The 24,257-nt window shown below is 38.5% G+C and overlaps 1 protein-coding gene across 9 annotated transcripts in view; it reads left to right on the top strand.

Moving 5' to 3' along the window:
• LOC115214302 (teneurin-m) overlaps window positions 1-24,257 on the top strand; it is a 517,371-nt gene that overhangs the window by 361,202 nt on the left and 131,912 nt on the right. For all 9 annotated transcript variants that reach the window (XM_029783463.2, XM_029783461.2, XM_029783465.2 and 6 more), the window contains 7 exons: window positions 4,026-4,305; window positions 7,973-8,240; window positions 10,318-10,458; window positions 11,930-12,182; window positions 18,008-18,243; window positions 19,107-19,264; window positions 23,089-24,163. In XM_029783463.2, coding sequence (XP_029639323.1) covers window positions 4,026-4,305; window positions 7,973-8,240; window positions 10,318-10,458; window positions 11,930-12,182; window positions 18,008-18,243; window positions 19,107-19,264; window positions 23,089-24,163 — 2,411 coding nt within the window. The remainder of the gene's footprint in view (window positions 1-4,025; window positions 4,306-7,972; window positions 8,241-10,317; window positions 10,459-11,929; window positions 12,183-18,007; window positions 18,244-19,106; window positions 19,265-23,088; window positions 24,164-24,257) is intronic.

Raw genomic sequence — 24,257 nt, 5'->3', positions numbered from 1 at the left:
TGTTTATGGATGACAATAATTTTATCCCTGTCTCACTCTTACTCGTATGAAGAGATAAAACTCAAAACTGCAAGCTAACAAAACACAGATCTTACACGGCTTCTGTGGTTGATGATAATAATGCTGTACATTTAAATTAGTGCAGGGGCTGGGTCTGAACTTTTGATCGCTTTTAAGAAATTTTAAATTATTTTTAGATACTGTATCAGTCGAACCATCCTCGTTCTTAAAATGGAAACTGTGAAGAACCACTAATGATGCTAATTATACATTTCATTTTTGCTCTAGTTGGTCAGCAGAATTAATCCAAGTCTCACCCATTAATTATGGTCATAAACTGCAAGTTTGAAGGGCAAGGGAAATGAAATGGCTCAGCCTTTAGGGATATGGTTTATGAGGAGCTTGCAAACTTTTTTTCAGAACTTATAAAAATGTTTAGCAGACTATTTCTCTCATAGTCATAAGAACATGTCTGTTCCAATGAATGGAACACTTAAATATCAGTTTTTAATGGACCGTATCAATATTGCTACATCTCAAGCTCAGAAGTCTGAACAGGGGTTTTAGTTAACTGAAGAGACTAAAATGTCATCAACTGACCTCAAAAGTCTCACATAACCCTTTCATTACTATGTTTCTGTTCAGATGCTCAGGTGTTTCTTTCAGTTAATTTAAATATAACAAAGAATTTAGTAAAATAGCTTATTTATCATTCAGCTAGTGTTAGGAACATAAATTGTAACTAAGATATGGTGGAAGATTTTAATTCAAAACTTATGAAAACAAGACATTTGTACTACTGAGCAAGAGCTGGTTTCAGCTGGGTTGGTAATGAAAGGGTTAAACTTGCCAAATTTTCAAGACTGATATAAAAGAAAATTAATGTTTAGTATATATACATACATATATATATATATAATATATATATATATATATATGTATAAATATCAGTTTCACATGTGTCAGAAGGGAGGGGGAGGAGAACTTAAAAGACCAAGTATGTTATCCCTCTTCTTCCTCTTGAGACTATATATAAAAAAAAACATTTAAAAATTTTTTTAAATCATAAATACACAAAGTAATTTAACAAAGCAACTAAAACATATCTCTCTCTCAAAAAAAACAACAACAGCAAGCAATTTAAGACAATTTCCTGTTCTAAACAGTGGTTATCTTTTGTGCTCCATAGCAGTTTTCTTAATCATACCACATCATGGTTTATTTTTGAAGTAATGTTTTACAGCTGGTTACCATTCCGGATACTATCCCTTTTAGTTGCTTCTCAAGATATGTTAGGATGCTGTCAATCAATTCTAAAACTGTCATGTATAGGCGCAGGAGTGGCTGTGTGGTAAGTAGCTTGCTTACCAGCCACGTGGTTCCAGGTTCAGTCCCACTGCATGGCACCTTGGGCAAGTGTCTTCTACTATAGCCTCGGGCCGACCAAAGCCTTGTGAGTGGATTTGGTATATGTGTGTGTGTGTTTGTGTGTCTGTGTTTGTCCCCCTAGCATTGCTTGACAACCGATGCTGGTGTGTTTACGACCCCGTCACTTAGCGGTTCGGCAAAAGAGACCGATAGAATAAGTACTGGCTTACAAAGAATAAGTCCCAGGGTCGAGTTGCTCGATTAAAGGTGGTGCTCCAGCATGGCCGCAGTCAAATGACTGAAACAAGTAAAAGAGTAAAGAGAGTAACATAGAAACACATCTGAACCAAGCACTCTGCCTGAGCAGTACCTAAATAAACACTTGTAAATTGCCAAACTGTTTAATCCACCAAAGTCAAAATTTGTAGGAAATCTAGTTGGCAGTGTATATAGATCTTGATTTTTAGATGTACAGGTACCTCATCATTTTGGAACAGGTTGTCAATTTTCCGTTTTTGTATTTGGTTTGCAAGATTCATAATGTAAAATTCTGAGATCAAATAGATATTTTTTTGTATTTTGGGCAGGTCATTATGCCCAGTTGGTTGTCAGATATTGAACTTTTATTTGTGCTTGTATAAGAAATAACAATTCAGTGTATCTAGTGAGATAAAAACCAAAGATTTATCTTTCATTAAATTAGTGACCTAAACACAAAGTAATGCAAAACTGTATTTTGTGTGCCTTTAAAGGCGCTTGGAGACAAATTATTGACTTTTTAGAAGACTGATGTTTAATTTCAGTATGACCAGTTTTGCTGGTCGTATTGACAAAGACAAGGTTTTTATTGTCTTTTAAATGAGACTCAGTGAAACTGGATGTCAACAAACTAAGTGAGCCATATCAGGCATTATTAAGACCATCGACAAATCATTAATATATCCAACTCATGAGTAAAGAAATAATGTTTAAAAGAAGAAAAAAAAAAACAGAATTGCAAAAGCAAAGTTAATATCTTCCTGTGTCCAGTGAATCATGAGAGGACACTTTGAAGATCACTGACTTGTATCAAATAAGCTTTAAAAACATCAGAAAAATGGAATAAATAATTACTGTGCCTCCTTAATCATTGGGGAAATTACTGAGTCATGAATATATATATTGAAAAGAAATCATTGATTTCTGAATTTACATGTTTGTAAGTTTTTAATAAGGTGGTAGAATAATTAATTAAACTTACTTCATCGTCATCATCATCATTTAGCATCCATTTTCCATGCTGGCATGGGTGAGATGGTTTGATTGGAACTGGTAAGCTGGAGAGCTGTACCAGGCTCCAGTCTGATTTGGCTTGATTTCTATGGCTGGATGCCCTTCCTAATGCCAACCACTCCATGAGAGTAGTGGGTGCCTTTTAGGTGTCACCAGCATGGGTACCATTTACGTGTCACTGGCACTGGCCATGATTATGATTTTACTTGATTTGATGAGTTTCTCAAGCACAGCAAATTGCCAAAGGTCTTGGTCACTTGTCATCACTTCCATATGACCCAACATCCAAAGATCATGTTTGATCACCTCATCCCATGTCTTCCTGGGTCTACTTCTTCCACAGGTTCCCTCCACGTTTAGAGATCGGCACTTCTTTATGCAACTGTCCTCATCCATATGCTTCACATGACCATCCTAGAGCAGTCTTCTTCCTTGCATACCACATCTAATGCCTCATATGCCGAATTCTTCTCTCAAGGTGCTCACACTCTGTCATACACATACATTGACATTGCACATCCAGCAAAGCATTCACATGTCTTCTGCAGTCACAGCCCATGTTTCACTGCCATATAGTATGGCTGTTCACACAAAGGCATCATACAGTCTGCCTTTCACTCTGCAGGAGATCTCTTTCTGGTCAACAAAGGTAGAAGCTCTCTGAACTTTGCTCAGCCAATTCTTATTCTTGCAGCTATGCTCTTGAAGCATCCACCTTCACTGCAGACATGGTCACCAAGAGAATGGAAGCTATCATCTACTTCTAGGTATTCCCCTTAGCATTTGATGCAGTCTGTTTTCTGTACAATTTTAGTGTTTATTGTATCGATACATCTGCCGCACACAAAGACTACTTTCTTTGTTAACTTCCCTTTCATATTGCAGCACTCCTTATGTGTCCATAACTTGCACTCGGTATACCATATGGAGTTTCTAGCTACTTCTTTTCTACATATTGAGCAGGGCTGCATGTAGAAAAGGTGTAGGTAGTAACTCTATAAGGTGTACAACAAAGTTATTCTATTCCTCACAGGTAGAAATGTAGAAAAAAAAGAAGATAAAAATGCTCTAAGATTTGTTTAGATTTTCTATTTTTAAATCTTTAAAAACTTAACTGGTCTTGACAGAGCTGCATGACATTCAGCTCTCCATCTTTCTATATCAACTTTGGACAATCAGGATCATCCTACCATTTCTGTCCCACCGTTGTCTTTAACAGTCTGTGAGTCATGAAAAAGAGACAAATTTAAAATGATGACAAATCTGAGTTAGACAAAACTAGATTTGACAGAAAGCCACACGACAAAATGATTTTATCAATGTGTTTTTTGTTGCCTAATCTTTTACTTTTCTGGTTTTGTTGATCCCAATCTTTTATTTTGCAGGTTTGACATTTTAGTCAATGGTGGTGGCTCAGTGACACTACAGTTTAACAGAGAGCCGTTTCCTGCTCAAAGTGCAAGCGTTCTCGTACCTTGGAACCAAATCATAACAATGGACACAGTTATCATGACTTTGGAAGATGACGACTGGATAGCACCAAATCCAATCCTGTGCAATGTTGAACACCAATACTATCTGCTACGGCCAGTTGTCCTCTCAACTTGGCAACACACCCAGCTTGGTGCCTGTCCAGAGAAGACCACTATCATCCCAGAGTCTCAGGTGATTAGACTTTTGCTTTATGAAATTATGAACAACAGTAATAATATCCAGAAACATAACTGAGTGGGGTGTAACAGTGAAACTGCTCAAGTGGGGGGGAGGGGGTGACACAACTTCAAAATGGTTTAAATGACAAAAGAAAATATGAAAGATCAATAGATGATTGATTTTAGATCCAAGTGATAACCACAATCAATGAGAATGTAAAACGATATTTCACATTTGCCATAAGGGATTTTCTAAAATGATTTGTAATATCAATAATTGTCAAGTGTACATAGGCCATTAAATTCTCCTCTCACACAGATTAAAATCTGCTGTTTTATGAGTATTATACATGCAGTTACATGCACATATACACATATATATATATATATATATTGTCAATAAAAAAGTGTAAAATTAATTAATAATTAATTCGACCGAGCAGTGTTCGGTATGTAAAACGACCATTTACGGTATATTTGAAATATTACTTTATAAAAATAGGGTAAAGTAAAATAATTTACTTTACCACATACCAAGCTTTTTAGAAATAGCAGCCAAAAATTTGGCTATTTCTTCTACTGCAAGAAAAATCTCCCAGACAATGCATACTATATATATATATATATATATATATATATATATACACATACTTGCAAAAAGACCACCCTTCTGGCAGTTTTCTGCCAGTTGCTAAATGATATTTACTCAATATGATTAAATCTTCTGTTTTTTATACATTATGTCTAATTTTCCTTTAAACCCTTCATTCATCCAGCAGTAAATCCCTCCCACAGTAAATTTAAAGCATAACTACAGAAATGTGCCCGACTCTATTTGTTTCTTCATAACTTCCTCAGAAATTCATATTGAATCATGAGCGTTTCTACAAATACCATTTCAGATGGTGTAGATTACGATTATATTGTAGTTTGGGGTAAAAAAAATTTGCAGGGAAGAGGAGTTCCACATAATTCGCACCCATCAATTTTGTTTCCTCATAAGATTCAGAACAATGGTTATTCTAATGAAAGTTTCAACAAGTAACATTCAGAGGATTCAGATTTTGCTTTCATAGGAATTTAATGTGAGAAAAAGGGGAGGGAAATGGATATTCCATGCATCTTGGCTTGGTTTTCTGATTGTTTTTGCTGATTTAATTACAATGACTGACTCCTGTGCAGGTGGCAAGTAAGGAAACACCGTTTTGACCCTGTGCTTGAGGAGACCTATTGGGTCAAGTACACCAACATCAAAAATCAATGGAAATTGTAGTTGTGATCCCTGTGCTGGTGGCACGTAAAAAGCACCATCTGAACGTGGCTGATGCCAGCACCGCCTTGACTGGCTTCCGTGCCGGTGGCACGTAACAAGTACCATCCAAACGTGGCCGATGCCAGCACCACCTTGACTGGCTTCCATGCCGGTGGCACGTAAAAGGCACCAATCCGATTGTGGCTGCTGCAAGCCTTGCTTGGCACCTGTGCCGGTGGCATGTAAAAAACACCCACTACACTCTCAGAGTGGTTGGCATTAGGAAGGGCATCCAGCTGTAGAAACACTGCCACATCAGACTGGGCCTGGTGCAGCCTTCTGGCTTCCCAGATCCCCGGTCGAACGTCCAACCCATGCTAGCATGGAGAACGGACGTTAAATGATGATGATGATGACATTGAAAAACTATTACCTTTTGAGAACCATGGGATTCATGCTATTTTTAGCATACTAAGTGAACATGCCGGGGCCAGACCATCCTCAAATTTTTTTAGAATAATGAAAGAGATTGTATTTAACAAGTAATGCTAGCAAAGATTTCTGTCAGAGAATTTTCAGGAAAGACTGAAATCATCCTCAAAACTAATTCATCAGAAGTAGTGATGCATGAAGTGTCTGCCTCACCTTTTGGTCACCTGAAATTCTGGAGATAATCTATGACACTTGCAAGGTATTTGAAGAAAATTTCATTAAAAAAAAGTACCTGTTTTCAGATAGTTATGGGAAGACAAATTTGTGGGATGGAGAGGCTCATATCTGTAGTTATGCGCAGTTGAAATAAATTACAACCACTCTTCTTAATCAGCTTTCTATTTCTTTAACACCCAACGAATATGAAAAGATACTGGAATCAGCAAAATTTGGCTGATATTGGATTAAACTTATAATTTGGAGAAAGCAATGTTGAATGTATGATGAGGTATCCAAACTTTCTCTGTGGACAAGCCCATTGTAGTCCAGGCTTCTGCCACTAGAAGCTACTTGATGTGATCCTCAGGCATCAGTATGGTGACCGGTTATATTGAGTGTAGTCCTACACCCCCATGGTGTGTCTTCTCTTTGCAGTGCTTCTCCCTTGTTTGTCGATTTTTACAATGGCCAAAACAAAAGAACAGCATGCTTCTGTGAAAGTCTGTTTTCTGCTGGGGGGAAACGGTGGCTATAAACAGTTGTCATGCTTCTTACTGCTTACCAGGACGCTGTTATGAGCAAAGCACAAGTTTAAGAGTGGTTTTCACGCTTTAGGGATGGTCTCTCATCACTTGAAGACCCATCTCATTCGGAGTGGCCCTCAACCTCCCAAACGAATGAAAACATCATGACAACTCATGAACTGATCTTGGAGGATCATCACCAAACAATTGATGAACTTGATCTGACTGGTGTGTCCTGGGGCTCTTGCCAACAAATTTTGAGTGAGGAATTGTGAATGAAAAGAGTTGCAGCAAAATTTGTGCCTTGCTTTTTCACGGAAGATCAAAAGCAATCATAACTGAATGTATGCCGTGGACTAAAAGAATGGGTGGAAGTTGATGCAGACCTTTTTCCAAAGGTCATCACTGGTGATGAGAGCTGGTGCTATGGAATTTGCAGATATAGAAGAGGTGAAGCAAAAAAAAAAAATGACAGAGGTGTTAAAAAGCATTACTTCACAAGAGTTTCAACACTTCTTCGAACAGTGGAAAATGCATCTGGACCAATGCATTGCTTCAAATGGAGAATATTTTGAAGCAATAAAAGAGTAGACATATAAAACTAAGTGTATTTCCAAAAGGTTGAAAAGACATTATTGTGGAGTTAACTGAAATATCCAGTTGAATAAAATTTGTAACTAAAGTCTCTACTTGAAATCATTTATAATACAAGAAGTTTCAAAACCACATTTGGATAAAAATATTTTAAAACTGGAATTATAAAATTTCTCAAGACAGTCTCGCCTTTAATAACTACTATCTTTTTTTAAAAAGCACATAGCACCAAGTAATTAACAAGCAGCTTTCTCCATGATAGTACATAGATATATATTCACATATAATGTCCTGGGTATGACCTTAAATACATCAAGTGGTGGAGTTTATCCATGAGTAAAGTAATAGTAAGTGTACCTGGGGCTTGGTACTTGCTTCTTGAAAGAGCCAAGGCACAGCAGAGGTAGAGATAAGTTACTGGTTCTGCAATATCATCAACCAACGATAAAAACTGCCAACCATACATGTGTGTGTGTGTGTGTGTTTTATTCCAAGACCAACTTTACCTTTAATTATTCCACAATTTATCAAGCAAGCCCCAGCAAATTACTGATATGCATTTTGTTAGACTCCTTCCACAAAAGATGGTCCTTCATGCTTTTATTATTAATTGTCTTAGAGAAATCCATTTTACAACTTCTTTTTGCTATTGTTTGTAGGTCCTACAGGAGAGCTTGTCCATTCCTCACACCAATGTTCATTTAGTCTATCACAGTAGTGAATCTGCCGGATATATGTCAGTTATTTTGATTCAGATGACGCCTAGTAGGATCCCAGAATCCTTAGCTGTGGTGCATCTGAGAGTGTCTGTAGAAGGAATTGTTATGGAGAAGGTCTTTGAAGCTGATCCAAACCTCAAGTATACTTTTTCTTGGAATCGTCGAAATGTTTACCGCCAGAAAGTTTATGGTATTGTTACAGCTAGAGGTAAGTATATTTTGGATTTTGATGGAAAACCATTAATGGAAAGAATATCGTTATTACCTGTTTCCTCACAGGCTAATTTGAGTCTCTTGGCTAAGATACTGCCAAAGAAGCACATCTTTTAGGGGTTTTCTTGTTATGTTTTTTATAATGCTAGAAAATCATTCTTTCACAAATCTCGATGATCCATTAGGATTTTAATCGGTCTTTTGGAGAGAGAGAGAGAAAGTTATACTCTTGGGTAGGGTTTCAGTTTATTATAAGGATCTGTGAAGAGCTAAAATTATCGGTTCAAGCCCCACAAAAGATATTTTGCTGTACTTAACAAGTAATGGTTCTCAAACAGACATATACCAGTCCCCCCCCCCCCACACACACACACGCTCACTGTAAAAGAAAGACATTTACATAACTGAAATTGCTTCTCCCTCTCTTTATTAATGAAAAGAGAGAACAGAATTACATCGATATTATGCTTCTTTCTTCACCATCGCATTGAGCAAATGTATGAAAATTGCAACTCTAAAATTTAATAAAATTTAGTGCCTTATGAGAAAAATTACTTTAACCCTTTAGCATTTAAACCGGCCATATCCGGCCAAAAGTATTTTGCCTGTTTTATGTTCAAACTAGCCAGATCTGGTCTCTCACACCAACCCTACAATATCGTTTAAAAAATGAACAGCTACTTCATCAAAATCTCATAACTACAAGATAATGCATGATTAATTCAAAACAATGTAGATGAAGAAGCATTAATTTTGGCAGAATAATGCGAACACTAAAGGGTTAAAATGTACAAGCAAAGAATTAAGCCATTTTGTGGTAGTCAAAGGTGGGTTTAGGATGTTGACACTTAAGGATGCTTTTGACTGGACTCAGGTAGCAGGACCAGAACATCTGACCATTCAACCGTGTGCAACTTGTATGCTCGCAAACGCTGAATATATCCATTCACTTGTGCTTCATAAGACAAGTTGCAATGGTTATTAACTCATGGCATGACTTGACATACCATATCATAATGAGTGCAAAACCTACCGGTACTGTTGTGCAGTGTCCTTGGGTAGGGGATATTGAACTTGGTGGTTTTAAATCTAGATGTTTGCTCGATAACTATTTCTCTTATTATTTCATAATTGAGTGATTAGTGGTACAAGGTGACTGAAATGATTAGTGCAAACAAATTCAGAATGAATAAAATGATCACATATATGTGTGTGTGTGTGTGTGAGATTAGAGATTTCAGAAGGCCAAGTTCATGGAGCACAAGCAGTTCATATCCACTCACCAGCATTATTTTACCCAAGAAAACGACTCCATTCTGAATCTCTCTCTCGTGTGTGTGTGTGTGTGTGTATGCATGCATACATACATACACACTCACACACACGAGACATGAGCTTAGAAAATGCAATACGTATATTTAAAATATGCAACTGAAATTAGAGAAAAGTATATATTTATATACTGTATGGCCCCCAAGTAAAATGGTGGTTTATCAGTTTCCAAAGCTGATTCGACTTGTGGAGAAGAGTCTTTAGTGGCAAATCTGGGGACCAACTCCCCTTCCATTGGCTGATTTTGATGGCCGGTTTATCGGCCCTGTTTCATGTTCAACTCATTATGCACAGCATTCAGCATCAAGTTGGTGTAAAATATTTGTGTGTGTGTGCCAGTGGCACGTAAAAAGCACCATCCGTCCATGGCCGTTTGCCAGCTCCATCTGGCACCTGTGCGGGTGGCACGTAAAAAGCACCCACTACACTCACGGAGTGGTTGGCGTTAGGAAGGGCATCCAACCGTAGAAACACTGCCAGATCAGACTGGGCCTGATGCAGCCTTCTGGCTTCACAGTCCCCAGTTGAACCGTCCAAGCGGACGCTAAATGATGATGATGATGATGTGCATGCAAATTCCTGATACTTTTGAGGAATTGCTTTGAAAATGAACCATGTTGTCAGTTATATAAATATGTGGAAATATTCTTTTGGATTTAAAGTGTTTTGGATTTTCAATGTATTCCTAACAGTGAACCAAACTCTCATTCATGTATTGCAATTTTCTTTGTGTTTCTTAGTGTTTGTTGGGTACCAGTACCAAAACTGTCATTACATCTTCTGGGAAGCTCGGAGTACAACAATGAGTGGCTATGATTTAACATCTTCTGAGATTGGTGGATGGAATTTGGATATTCACCATACATATAACTTTCAGGAAGGTAGGTTCTCTTATCAACAACTTTATTCCAATCATGAAGACAAATTTTTTAATATTTCATATCTGTTAATTACATTGGACAAATGGATGAAAGGAATCTCAAGTTAAGACAGTGTTACAATTGTAACTATTTTGTGACACAGCCCTGGACTCAGTGGTAGCCTGTGGCAAGTTTAATCAAATTGGTTCCAAAAAAACTTGCTGGAGGTTGAGTTTTGAAGCATCTTTGTTTTGAGCCCTTAAGCAGTATTAGTGACTGGATCTAGATTAGGAAGTTTTCAGCCATTAATTCTGTCAGCTGCAATTTTTTTACCATTCACATTTAGAAATAGACACCATTTTCATTGATAACGAACTGGTAATTATCAATCGAAGGCAATGTTCTATTGAAAAATAATTATGATAGCATTGACAGCTAGACTGATATTGGCAGAGATGACAATAAGGGAAGATAACAATAATGGTGTGCTGCTGCTGCCACTGCTGCTGCTGCCACTGCTGCTGCTGCCACTGCTGCTGCTGCTGTTGGTGATGAATGAACATTGGAATTAATGACATTGGTTCCATCTATTTGCATTCTGGGTTTGTCTATGACAACATGGAAGCAAAGGTGCATTCAGCCATACTTTTTCCTTCAACATCACTGGCATTAAGATGGGGAACTTGCTGCATGGCCAACATTGCTCAGATATGCACCCTGAAGAGCAACATTCCAAGTGCACTAACCTAGTCATCCCAGTATAGATGTAGGACTTAGATAGATAGGCATGCATACGTATGTATGTCTATATCTATATATAACATCATCATCATCATCACCATTTAATGTCCATTTCCCATTGCTGACATTTCGATGAGATATAATGGTATTTTTACAGGTACCTGGATAATGGCATTTTTACAGGTACGTGTATATGTGCCATATTTGGAGTCAGTGTGTGAGCAGATTTGAATGTTTTGTTTCATGTATACATTCTTATGCATATAGTTGCACATCTCGATATGCAAGCATATTTAAGTAATAAACTTCTGGAAAGTTTTACAAATATTTATAATTCTAATGATGGTTTGGATCTGTCTGCCTGTCTGTATGCATGAATGTACGTTGATCATCATCATTGAACATCTATGTTCCATGCTGGCATGGGTTGCACAGTTTGTCAGGAGCTTGCAAGCCAGAGAGCTGCACCAGGCTCCATTTGTCTGTCTTTGCACAGTTTCTACGGCTGCTTAACCTTCCTGATGTCAACCACTTTACAGAGTATGGACTGGGTGATTTTTACATGACATGAGCACTGGTACTTTTAACATGGCCCCAACACCAGAGGGTTACCAAGTAACTTGCAAGATAAAAACTTCTCTGCTAGGATAAGGAATGGTACTGAAGGAGAGAGGTTAAAATGTGTGTGCAGATGAAATTCTGAAAATTCACTTTCCTCTAAATTTACATATTAATTTGTTTTTGTTTGTAGGAATCCTGCACAAAGGTGATGGCACCAACATTTACCTGAAAGAGAAACCGAAAAAACTTGTTAACATTCTTGGAAATGGTTCCCGTCGCAAATTACTTGGAGACAACTCTGATGGGAAGGCACTGGACAAGCAGCTGCTTGCACCGGTGGCCCTTGCAAGTGGACTTGATGGGAGCTTGTACGTAGGCGATTACAACCTGATACGCAAACTGTCTCCAAGTAGAGAAGAAGTGGCTAGTATCTTACAGATGAGGTAAGCACTCTTTTTTTTCAATTTCTTTGTATGATGGGATTAATTCCCTTTTAGTTAGAACTGGAGAGGATAGCTTTGTATTCTTATTCTGCTTTCTCCCACCTTCTCCTTCCCGTCTTTTTCATTATTGTAATCATGACTATAATTTTCTTCAAGCAGTTGCACACACACACACACACACACACACTCATTCATTCATTCATTCATTCATATACATGTGTATATATGGCATAGATTAGATGGTTTAATGATCTGATGTATCTAAGGACTGCAATTTACTCTAATTTCTGGATGCCCTTCCTAATGCCAAATCACTTTACAGTGTGGAGTGAATGCTTTTTTCATGCCATGCACATTATTGAGGTCACTATGTAGTTTGCAGGACTATGAGCCCTGGTGGGGTGGTTGGGAAGTTAGTTTCATGCTAGGGAATGAGGCTCTTACTATGAGAGAGGAGGTGCAAGGCAGGGTCCTGCATGGTTGCATCTAGTGGGGGAAAAAGAGAAAGACAAAATATATAGAAGGAGCTGCAAGACATAGATAATGGCAATAAGGTGCTCAGATGCCCACCCCCACAAGTCACAAGCTGAGTAGAAGCTTGATTTACAAGATTGTCTGATTGCATGAGTGAATGGAGTTTGGGAAAGCAGATTGCTAAAATGGATAGGGCTGGAGGGTAGGGGAGACAAGGGCCACGAGCTAAGGAAGATAGAGGGATGCAGAAGTGTGGCAGTGGGGTGGGAAGCTGGAGCAGTGAAGAGAATATAGTTGCTGGGGAGGGGGAAGGAGCAGGCATAATGCATGGATGGGGAGTCACCGTTAGGGACGGGGAACCCAAAATATAGCATTTCCAGAACTCATATCAGCATCATCATCATCATCATCATCATCATCATCATCTCCATCATCATCATTATTTAAGGTCCACTCTCCACATGCTGGCATGGGTTAGATGCTGGAGCTGATAAACCAGATGCCCTTTCTAACACCAAGCACTCCAGGAGTGTAATGGGTGCTTTATATGGTACCGGCAATGACCGTGACAATTCACAGGTGCCCTTCACATGGTACCAGCAATAACCCCAGCTATGATTCATGGGTGCTATCTACATGGTAGCAGCTACAACCATGACTATGATTCATGGATGTCATTTTCATGGCACTGTCAACCACAATGGTTCATACTTTACACAGTACCAACAATGTCCATGACTACAATTCACAGGGGCCATTTACACGGTATCATCAATGACCACAACTATTCAGAGGGGCCAACGACTAGAACTACAATTCATGGCTGCCATTTATATATGTGTATATATTATAAAATACGTAAACATGAAAAATCAGAGTAAACAATATTTTGTACAAAAATTTAATAAATTAATCAGTTTTAATAAAAGTTGTAGAGAGTGTTTCTGCTGGTTTAGCAACTTCATAGACATTTACATTATTTACATTGTTTACATTTGATGGATATTTGTCCTCGTCTTGTTTGTTAACACAACGTTTCAGCTGATATACCCTCCAGCCTTCATCAGCCGAAACGTTGTGTTAACAAGAAACAAGATGAGGACAAATATCTGTCAAATGTAAATAATGTACATAATTCCTCATCTCTTAAATATAGAACTGTGTTCATAGACATTGCCCTCAATGCTTGTACAAAGAAAAGATCGACCAAATTGCATTTGGCAAAGTACAACAGTTCTCAATACATTAAATATAAAAGTAATATATATATATATATATATATATATATAATGCCAGTGCCACCTTGTATGCCAGTGCCGCCTTGACTGGGTTCCGTGCCAGTGGCACATAAAAAGCACCGACCAACTGTGGTCATTGCCAGCTGCCTCTGCAGTGGGTGCTTTTTACGTGCCAGTGGCATGTACAAAGCACGCACTACACTGTCGGAGTGGTTGGCATTAGGAAGGGCATCCAGCTGTAGAAACACTGCCAGATCAGATTGGAGCCTGGTGCAGCCTCCTGGCTTCCCAGACCCCAGTCGAGCCTTTCAACCCATGCCAGCATGGAAAACAGATGTTAAGATGATGATGATGATATATTTCAGTTGAATTTTTTCTTAATTTCAAGGATTTAAAAGTGGTTGAGTATCTCTATTGCAACACCGGTTCACATCCCATTGTCTCTAGACTCTAAGTATATTCCCAGTCAAGAAAAGAAAAAAAATAAATAAATGGAAATATGGAAAATCTGAAACATAGATTATGAAAGTAAAAGTTTGTTGGGGAAGAAATTCTGACAGCATTTAACATAAATTGGGGGAAAAGAAAATGAAGCAACAAGATGAATTGGAAGAAGAAAATAGTAAAGGAAGGAGGGGGTGAAGTATATAGAAGGAATGCAAATAAGAAATAGAAGCATAAAAGTAAATAGATGAAGAAGAATTGTAGGGAGATGATGGAGAAATGTTTAAGGAAGGGGAAAGATATAGTAGTAAGAAGATAGAAAGAATGAGGAAGTCTGATAAGATTGAAGGAGATGGGAGGAGGAGGAGGACTAAGACAATGGGAAATGGAAATGGTGAAGAAGTAGAAGAATGGAGGAAAAAATAGCAGAATAAAGAGAGAGGAAGTCTGTTGAGGAATAAGGAAGAAGAACTGAAAAAGAAATTAGTTTTATAAAGGATTTTTGTTATTGCAAGTGTGTATAATTGGCAGTGAAACATGTCAAATATAATTTAAGCAAGAATGTAGAAAATAAAAGTCAGTTTGATAGAATGTAATGCGAGACAAACAAACTAGAGAAAACACACACACACACACACACACAAGCGATATGTAATTGCATATATTTATGAGGACATAAATTTATTTACTCCTACACTAACAGGGTCTATGTAAACTGTGTATAAACAGGTTCCTATAAATTCTTAACATTCACAAATATGTTCCATATATTAATATACACAGAATGACTATAACAACAACAACAAAGATTTATGTACGAATAAACAACCACTGCTAAAGACAGGTGTATATTGAAATATACTCACAACACACTCACACACACACACACATATACACACACACACACACATGTTTACATTAAAACACACACACACACACACACACACACATGTTTACATTAAAACACACACACACACACACATCCACACACATGTTTACATTAAAACACACACACACACACACATAATACCAAAAAGTGACATATATTAAAATGCAAACAAGCAGGCATGCATTTGAACAAATGCACATACATATACATGCACGTATCTATGCCTGTACAAAAACTGACACTTACACAAAGAAGTGCACACACACACAGACACACACACACACACACACACACACATGCACGTGCACACAAACAAACACAAGAAGCATAGTCAAAAACATAGACAAACACACAAACCCACACATTCACTCACAATGCTTTCTCCATACAATGTATAAAATCCTCACCAAATACATGAGCAGAAATATTTAAAAGCATTGAAACATGAAGAAACAGAACTATTTAGTGACCTATAAATAGAACAACTTCACTAATGATTCGAAAATTATGGTAAACTATGCCTGTGTTTCAATCAAATATAATAATAAATATAAATTGACATAAGGCTCCAAATTTTCTGAGTAAATTTAGCAGAATGCATAATACTAAGAATATTAATTAAATATAATTTATCTGATCCCAACGAATGGGAGGCAAAGTTGATTTAACATTGAAAGTAAATAAAGATGTCACTCTTTTTGTTTGTCTACCAAGTTGAGTAATATTGGTTTCAAATTTTGGCACAAGGCCAGCAATTTCAGGAGAGGGGTTTAAGCTGATTTCATTGACCTCAGTACATAACTGGTACTTATTTTATTAATCCCAAAAAGATGAAAGGTTAAGCTGACTTTGGACCAAGTTGCGTATTATAATTAAGGAGATAGTGGTGGTGTAATATTGATTTTGTGCAAACTGTTTGTAGGAGTGGAAATATTGGCTGTAGATACAGTTTACACTTGAAAATGCTTTGGATGGAGGGGTGGAATTGCTCTGTTGTTTATTTTTGTCTGCAAGTCCTAAATATCCATTCATGCTTTACTTGTTGTTATGTCTGAGAACATCTCTTAGAAACAGGATAAAAAATTTACAAAACCTGACTGTCCTGTCTTTCTGTGTCTGTGGTATTCCATTATCTGACAAATTCTTCCGGATAAGATGATTGTGTGTTATATGAGGGGGATCAGCAATTCAAGTTAACAACAATGGGGTAAAAAGATTAGGGAGATGAAAACAAGGTTGTGAGTCAATCAGGGATAGTTGCAGACATGCTGAAGATATGTGACGAAGAAGAATACGTGATTAGCACCTGGTTAGTTAATCAAGTTATATCAGGACGTATTGGAACCAATGACCAGCAAAATAGTTTCATTGTAAACTGTTATAAAGTGAAAGGAGAGGCCTTAAAGAGAGGACATTATAGGGAAATCAAACTTCTTGACCAAGCTCTAAAGGTGATAGAGAAAGTCTACACAAATGATCCATGATAGGGTAGACCCGGATGGGATTCGGTTTGACTTTGTGCCTGGAAGAGGTGCTACGGGTGGAATCGTCATAGGGACGTAACTGCAGAGGAAAATACTTCACATTCTGCAATTTGGTGGTCACTGAAGAAAGCAAGTGTAGAAAAATGTTTGTGAAGGTGGCACAAGATGTGTACAAAGATGAAAGAAGGAAAGTGAGGCTTGACAACAGATTCAGTGATGAATTTAGCATGAAGGTAAAAGTCCATCAAGTAGTTTTCTATTCATTATAGTCCCACAAGACATCGCAGGGGAGTTTAGAGCAGATTGTATTTTTACTTCAATCCTTAGAGACCAATCTAAAGCAGAGAGTATAGCTTGATGCAGTTGTTTGGCTTTTGACATTGCCTCTACTCAGAGTTATAAGCGGAATACAACTCATTTGGAGCACTACAATTGCAGTCTGTTATATATTTTGAGTATTGTTATCACTAGCGATCTCAAGATATAACTTTGTATTTTGTATTTTATGTATATGCATTTACAAAATATATAAAATATAAAATTTTAAATTTTAAATTTATATTCATAAATTTTTATATTTTTTTATTTAATTATATTTATTTTTATGTTTTGGTTTATGTCTTTCACTGATTGATTTGCCTAATAGTGGTTTTATCTCTAATTTAATTTATATTTATTTATATTTATATTTATACTGTGAAATTTGATTTAATCCTAAATCTAATTTTCCCCTGTAAGTTTGGATATACTCCCTAATATTATTATCATGTGCATTTACATATACATATATGTGTGTCTGTGTATGTGTGCACGTGTGATATGATGTATATATGTATGACAGTGGAGGTGCAATGGCCCAGTGGTTAGGGCAGCGGACTCGCGGTCATAGGATCGCGGTTTCAACTCCCAGACCGGGAGTTGTGAGTGTTTATTGAGCGAAAACACCTAAAGCTCCACGAGGCTCCTGCAGGTGATGGTGGTGATCCCTGCTGTACTCTTTCACCACAACTTTCTCTTACTCTTACTTCCTCTTTCTGTTGTACCTGTATTTCAAGGGGCTGGCCTTGTCACTCTCTGTGTCACGCTGAATATCCCCAAGAACTACGTTAAGGGTGCACGTGTCTGTGGAGTGCTCAGCCACTTACACATTAATTTCATGAGCAGGCTGTTCCGTTGATTCGGATCAACCGGAACCCTCATCGTCGTAAGCGACGGAGTGCTTCCATCCATATGTATGACAGCATCTTTGTGTATTTGTCCACTGGTTCACTGAAAATCAATGTTTTATTTTTGCAGCACATCATCCATAGCCTACAAATATTACATGACTGTGAGTCCTGTTGATGGCCGCCTCTACATATCAGACTCTATGAGTCATAAGATTCTGCGAGTAAAGACAATGGGTCCAGTACGACGCCTTGAAGAAAACTTTGAAGTCATTGCTGGTAATGGGGAGGAATGTACACCTGGAGAGACTGCTCTCTGCGGGGATGGAAGCTTGGCTGTGAAAGCTCGCTTGAGTCATCCTAAAGGTAGGATTGTGTGTTACCTGTTACTTTGCATTTGTTTTTTTAATTTCACACTTAATGAAACCATGTTGGCAGAACTATGTATTCCCAACCACATGACTGAGTTCAGTCCCCCATGTGGCACTTTGGGCAAGGGTCTTCTTTTATAGCCTAAGCCTTGTGCATCATGGATTTGGTAGAAAAAAGCCCATTGTATATGTGTGTGTGTGTGTTTATGTGTGTGTGTGTATGTGTGTGTGTTTATGTGTGTGTGTTTATGTGTGTATTTGTCCTTGAACACTACTTGACAACTGGTGTTGACATGTCCCTGTAACTTAGTGGCTCAGCAAAGGAGACTGAGATAGAATAAGTACTGTAGTTGATCTATTTGACTTAAATACCTCAAGGTGTTGCCCCTGTATGGTCCCAGTCTGACGAGTGAAACACGGTAGGTACTCCCACAACTGGTAACTCTCAAGCATGTTTTCATGGAAGACTTTAAAGCTTGTTAAAAACCATCATGTGGTGTCAAGACGAAGACACACAGACATTCATGCACACACACACACACTCACTCACACACACACACACACAGAATGGAATGATAAGTAATTGCTTATGGGAGACAATAAAAATCTAAGAGCCTGGGGATTTTTAGTTGCCTGTTTTTTTTTTTTTAATTAAACCTTAATGCAGGAACTACTGTGTGGTCTACCATGAATACTGAGTGCTTTATCATATTCTTCAACAGTCCCAGGGAACTGATTTCACCTCAGCACAAGCAGCATTGCATTGTCTGAATTTTACCATAGATTTTTTTTAGGATTATCTCTTCTGGTATCAGCTGTAATAATTTATTTTGGTTACATTTTCTTCCTTTCATCCAGGTATTGCAATCAACAAAGATGGTGTCATCTACTTCGCTGATGGTCCCAACATTCGCCATGTCAGTACCAATGGCCGCATCAGCACCCTAATTGGTTCTCAAGAACTGGTTGGTAAATGGACACCATTGCCATGTGATGAAATTGTATCTGCCGACAAGGTAAATATTGCTCACTTCATTTCTTTCTTCACATTGCATAATTATCTACAAAACTTCATACCTATTTTGAGTTACTCGCTATATATATATGTGTGTGTGCAACAAAACCTCTATAAACTAGAAACTGTTGAACAAGTAATACTTTTACCAGAACTGGAATGCTTATGAAACACAATCACACAGTATCTTTGTATATCATCATCGTCTCATCGTCCTCATAATTTAATGTCCATTGTCCATGATAGTGGCATGTGTTGACTGGATCGACAGGATCTGCTGGGCCAGAGGACTGCACTGAATTTCAGTGTTTGTTTTTTTATTGGTTTCTATAGCTGGATGCTCTTCCTATCACCAACCATTACACAGAGTGTACTGGGTGCTTTTTATGTGGCACCAGCACTAGCAGGGTAACTTGCAAGATAAGACCCACAGCTGTGGAGGTGCAGTGTTGAGGGAGGTGTTTTAATGCTAGGTGAGGAGAGGTTAAAGTATGGCAGAGCATCAGAAGCATGTGTTGCTGTAGAGTAGATACATGGCTACCCCAGTTAAAAAAGAGAAATGTGGGAAAAATGTGACAGGAGGATGAATAGAAGAGAATTAGTTTAAAGGAGAGGACAGGGTGAGTGGGTAGGTAAGTAAATTTGCAAGAATGCAAAAGGAGTCTAACAGGTGGATGGAGATAGGGGTGAATGTAATCAATGGGAATCTGGGTGGAGGTGTGGTCAGTTGTGGGGGAGGTGAAAGCGGTAGGAGTGGGTCAAGGAGATAATGAATAGCAGCAGAGAGAATGTGAAATGTTTGGGGATGAGGTGCAAAAGAGATGCAAGGTGCCAAACGAGGTCAAAGGTTCACAGGAATGAAAATACTGGGGGTTGAATCGAGGTTGCAGGTGAGTGGTGCTTTTGGCAAAATATGCAGAAGAAATGGAAAGGTAAACAGGGTGTTCAGAGGGGAATAAGGAATAAGGAATGATACTGAGAATGCAAGAGACAAAGGAAATAGTTCCAGGGAGAGTGAGAGGTAAGTTTATCTTAGGAGCTGAATGAACAGTGCCAATGATGGACACAGGGTGTAGGGAAGATGAAGAGGTGTTTAAAAAGGGATACAACAGGAAGAGACTGGATCCAGAGATAATGACATAAACACATATTTGCTGTGATAGAGAAGGTAGTGGTGAGGGTATTCGGTTCACAATCGTAAGGGTTTCACTCCCAGCAGGGCCTTGCACAATTGAACAAGACGGTTTATTTCCCATTGCTCTTGTCTCCACCTCAGATAGCAAAAATTAGTTGTACGTGCATTTTAAAGGGCCACTTATTGTGTTATGATGAATCAAGGTATCGTGAATTCAAGGAATTCATGGTTGTAGAGCGCTCAGCCACATGCCCATTAATTTCATGAGCAGACAGTTCTGTTGATTGGATCAACAGGCTGCCTCATCCTCACAGCTGATGCGGGGGGTACCGGTTTTGCTGTGATGCGGGAGTCTTCTTGAGCACAGCATGTTGCCAATCAACTTAGTCCTTTCTCATCTCCTCTGTATTCCACCACAACTACAGATCATTTTCACTACTTTGTCCTGCATTTTCATTGGTCTTTCTCTTCTACGTATTCCCTCCTCTTTGAGAGGTCAGCACTTTTTTAGGGAGCTGTCAGCCTCCCTCCATATCATAAGACCAAACCAGCACAGTCTTCTTTCTTGCACACTGCATCTAATTCTTCTTATGCATGTCTGTGTTTGTGTACACAAGCACATACATCTAATGTATGGGTATCTATCTATCTATCTATCTATATATATATATATATATATATATATATATATATATATATATGTATACATACACATACATATACACATTTATATATGTATAATATATAGGTAGATAGGTACACACATATATACACACATATACATTTTTCATTTACAAAATTAACTGACCTTACCATATTCTTCCTTCCTATTGTTGAGAGTTTATGTACCTATATAGCTAAGTGCTTTACATGTGCAAAAGCAACGGTCACTCTTAGACAGCCATAATAAGCCACCATATAAATGTACATAAATATAAATATATAGAAATGTATACATATATACACACACACATTGATCAAGGGGAAAGATATAATCATGGTAATCATTTCCTCAGCGTATTATGCCGGATCCTAAGCTAGCACAGTCTTCCAATAATCAAAGGGAGGTTAGTGAAACTCCGACTAATTAGAAAGGGGAGCACTTTGAAACTCCCACTAAAGCCGCAGTAGGCATAATATACACTCTGCAGAGTGTATATAAAAATAAAAATAAAAGTAATTTAAGCAAGGAAAGAGTAAATCTAACTGAGGCTTTGTTCAGTTGCAGGAACCAACATAACCGGGATTTTGCTACTTCTTTCCTTACTTTCATTACTATAATGTCATCTCTGGCTGCTGTCCATCAGGCATCAGCTTTGGCTGTTCTTGTCCAGTATTTATCTCTAGTAGGCTTACATCGGGGCCTCAAGGCCAGTTCTTGACCTGCAGCTGCAATGGCATCTGCTGCAGGGGGAGCTACTTGATGCAACAGAGAAGTGATGCCTCTCATGGGCTCTTTCATATTCTCTCTGTTGTTTCTCTTCAATGGCTGGAATTGTGTTCTTCAGTGATTGGAACTTTCCTCTCTGGAGTCTGGTGGGATGCCGGAGTTCTTCAAATGTCTTTTCAGCACATCCCTGTATCGCAATATCTGGCCATGTTGGCTCCACCTACCCTGATGCACTTCAGCATAGCAAACTGCCTTTTGGAGTCGGCCACTCTCCATCCTGCAAACATGCCCTGCCCAGCGGAGTTGCAATGAGGTAATGAGGGCATCCACACTAACTGCACTAGTGCAGTGCAGGACCTTTATTTTGGGAATGCAATCCTGCCATTTGATATGCAAGATGAAATGCAGATGATGAAGTTGGACTCATTTGATATGCCTGCAGGAGAGGGCCAAGTATTCTACGGCATAGAGGAGACACCCATACACACATATAGAATTTTGGTGATGCTAGAGCTACAGGGGCTAACATTTTCAGTGGGACTGGCCCCTCTGGGCAATATGACTGGGAACAACCTTCTTAACTGCACAACACCACACAAACACACTCACACACACACACACACACACACACACAACCTACATATAGATGTAGCTGTGAAAACAGAAAATTCAATAGAACACTCTTACAGATGGAAAGTACCAAGTTGTCCACTTTTTTCCCCATCTCTTGGTGTACCTTACCCAATTTGCTGTCTTTACAGCTATTCTCTTGCACTCAACATTTCCTTCATCTCTAAAAACACCTACTGACTTGATACTTCCATGTTTGTTTATAAAAAGTGGTCTCATACATACATACATACATACATATATATATATACATGCATACATACACACACACATATATATATATATATATATATATATATAGTTAATCCAAACAAGAAAACACAAAAAAAACAAAAAACACAACAACGCGAGGATGTGGAACAAATAAAGTATTAATGGACGCTCAGGAAAGAAGGGAAGAAGGAGGTTTAACGTTTCGAGCGGAGCTCTTCGTCGGAAACATAGGAGAAGGAAAGATCCCGAGAAGGGAAGACAGAGGAAAAAAATCGCCAGTGGTACTCACGAGGTCACATATATACACATATATATATACACACACACACATATATATATATACACACGCACACACACACATATACATACACATGTATATATATATTATATTTATATTCCTATTTGTGCTATTGTTGCTGCTAATTTATTGACTTTGGTTTTCTTCTTTTATTTTCAGGTGAGCCTTCGTTGGCCAACTGCTTTGGCCATTGACCCTCTGGATGATACGCTTCACATACTCGACAACAAGGTGGTGCTGAAATTCACCTTGGACAAGAAGCTCATTGTTGTTGCTGGTCGACAAGCGCACTGTCCATTAAAACAGACAAGCTTCTTACCAACCGGCATCCTCTCTGATGACGAGCAGGCCTCAAGTATCGCCAACCATGTTAGTTTATCTTCTCCTGAAAGTATGACATTCAGTCCTCACGGAGACTTGTATATTGTAGAGAGTGACAGTCACCAAATCAACCGAGTGAGGGTTGTTACGACTGATGGAAGAATTCATCATTTTGCTGGAGCAAAATCGAAATGTGACTGTGAAAAACCGAACTGTAAATGCTATGATTCCAAAGAAACCCTGGCAGCTCAAGCGTTGCTATACACACCCACATCAATAACAGTTACACCCGATGGCGTGATGCATATAGCTGACATGGGAAATTTGCGCTTGTATTCTATTGTTTCTGAACTTCCTCAACCTAACTTGCTCAATCAATATGAAGTGATGTCTCCTGAAACTCAAGAATTGTATATATTTAACAAGAACGGTCAGCACCAGTATTCAATAAACATAATGACCAATCTATTCATGTACAACTACACATACAGTGTCAATTCCTTCTATGGGAAACTGGTAGAAGTGTCTGATGCAGCTGGCAACCGCATCCAAATTAAACGCAGCTTTGACTTGCAAGCACAGTTCATTTTGGCACCAGATGGTTCAAAATGCAAGATCAACACAGACAACATTTACCTGCTGCACCGTTTTATTGCACCTGACAACAAATCATCCACATTCAAATATCTCCCAAGCTCAGGACTGCTGGTTTCCAAGCACATGTCCAATGGGAAAACCTACTTTTATGAGTACGACATGATGGGACGACTCCTGAAGGGGAGCCAGCCAACTGGAGAGATTACTTCATTGGAGACAGATGTGAACACAACAGGTTCCATTGTGCATGTAACTACTGATAGCAGTGATGCAGTCGCGTTGGCTACCTATGGACGTGTGCAGTCTGTTTTGCATGGCAAGTTGGCAGCTTTTTTTACGTTTCTCTGCCCCACTTTCAAATTTTCCATTACCTCCCCATCAAATCCTGTAGGCAATCCCAACCGTTTGTC

Source organism: Octopus sinensis, linkage group LG7 (genome assembly GCF_006345805.1).
Source record: "Octopus sinensis linkage group LG7, ASM634580v1, whole genome shotgun sequence".
Classification (NCBI taxonomy): domain Eukaryota; kingdom Metazoa; phylum Mollusca; class Cephalopoda; order Octopoda; family Octopodidae; genus Octopus; species Octopus sinensis.
This window is presented reverse-complemented; position numbering and strand designations above follow the sequence as displayed.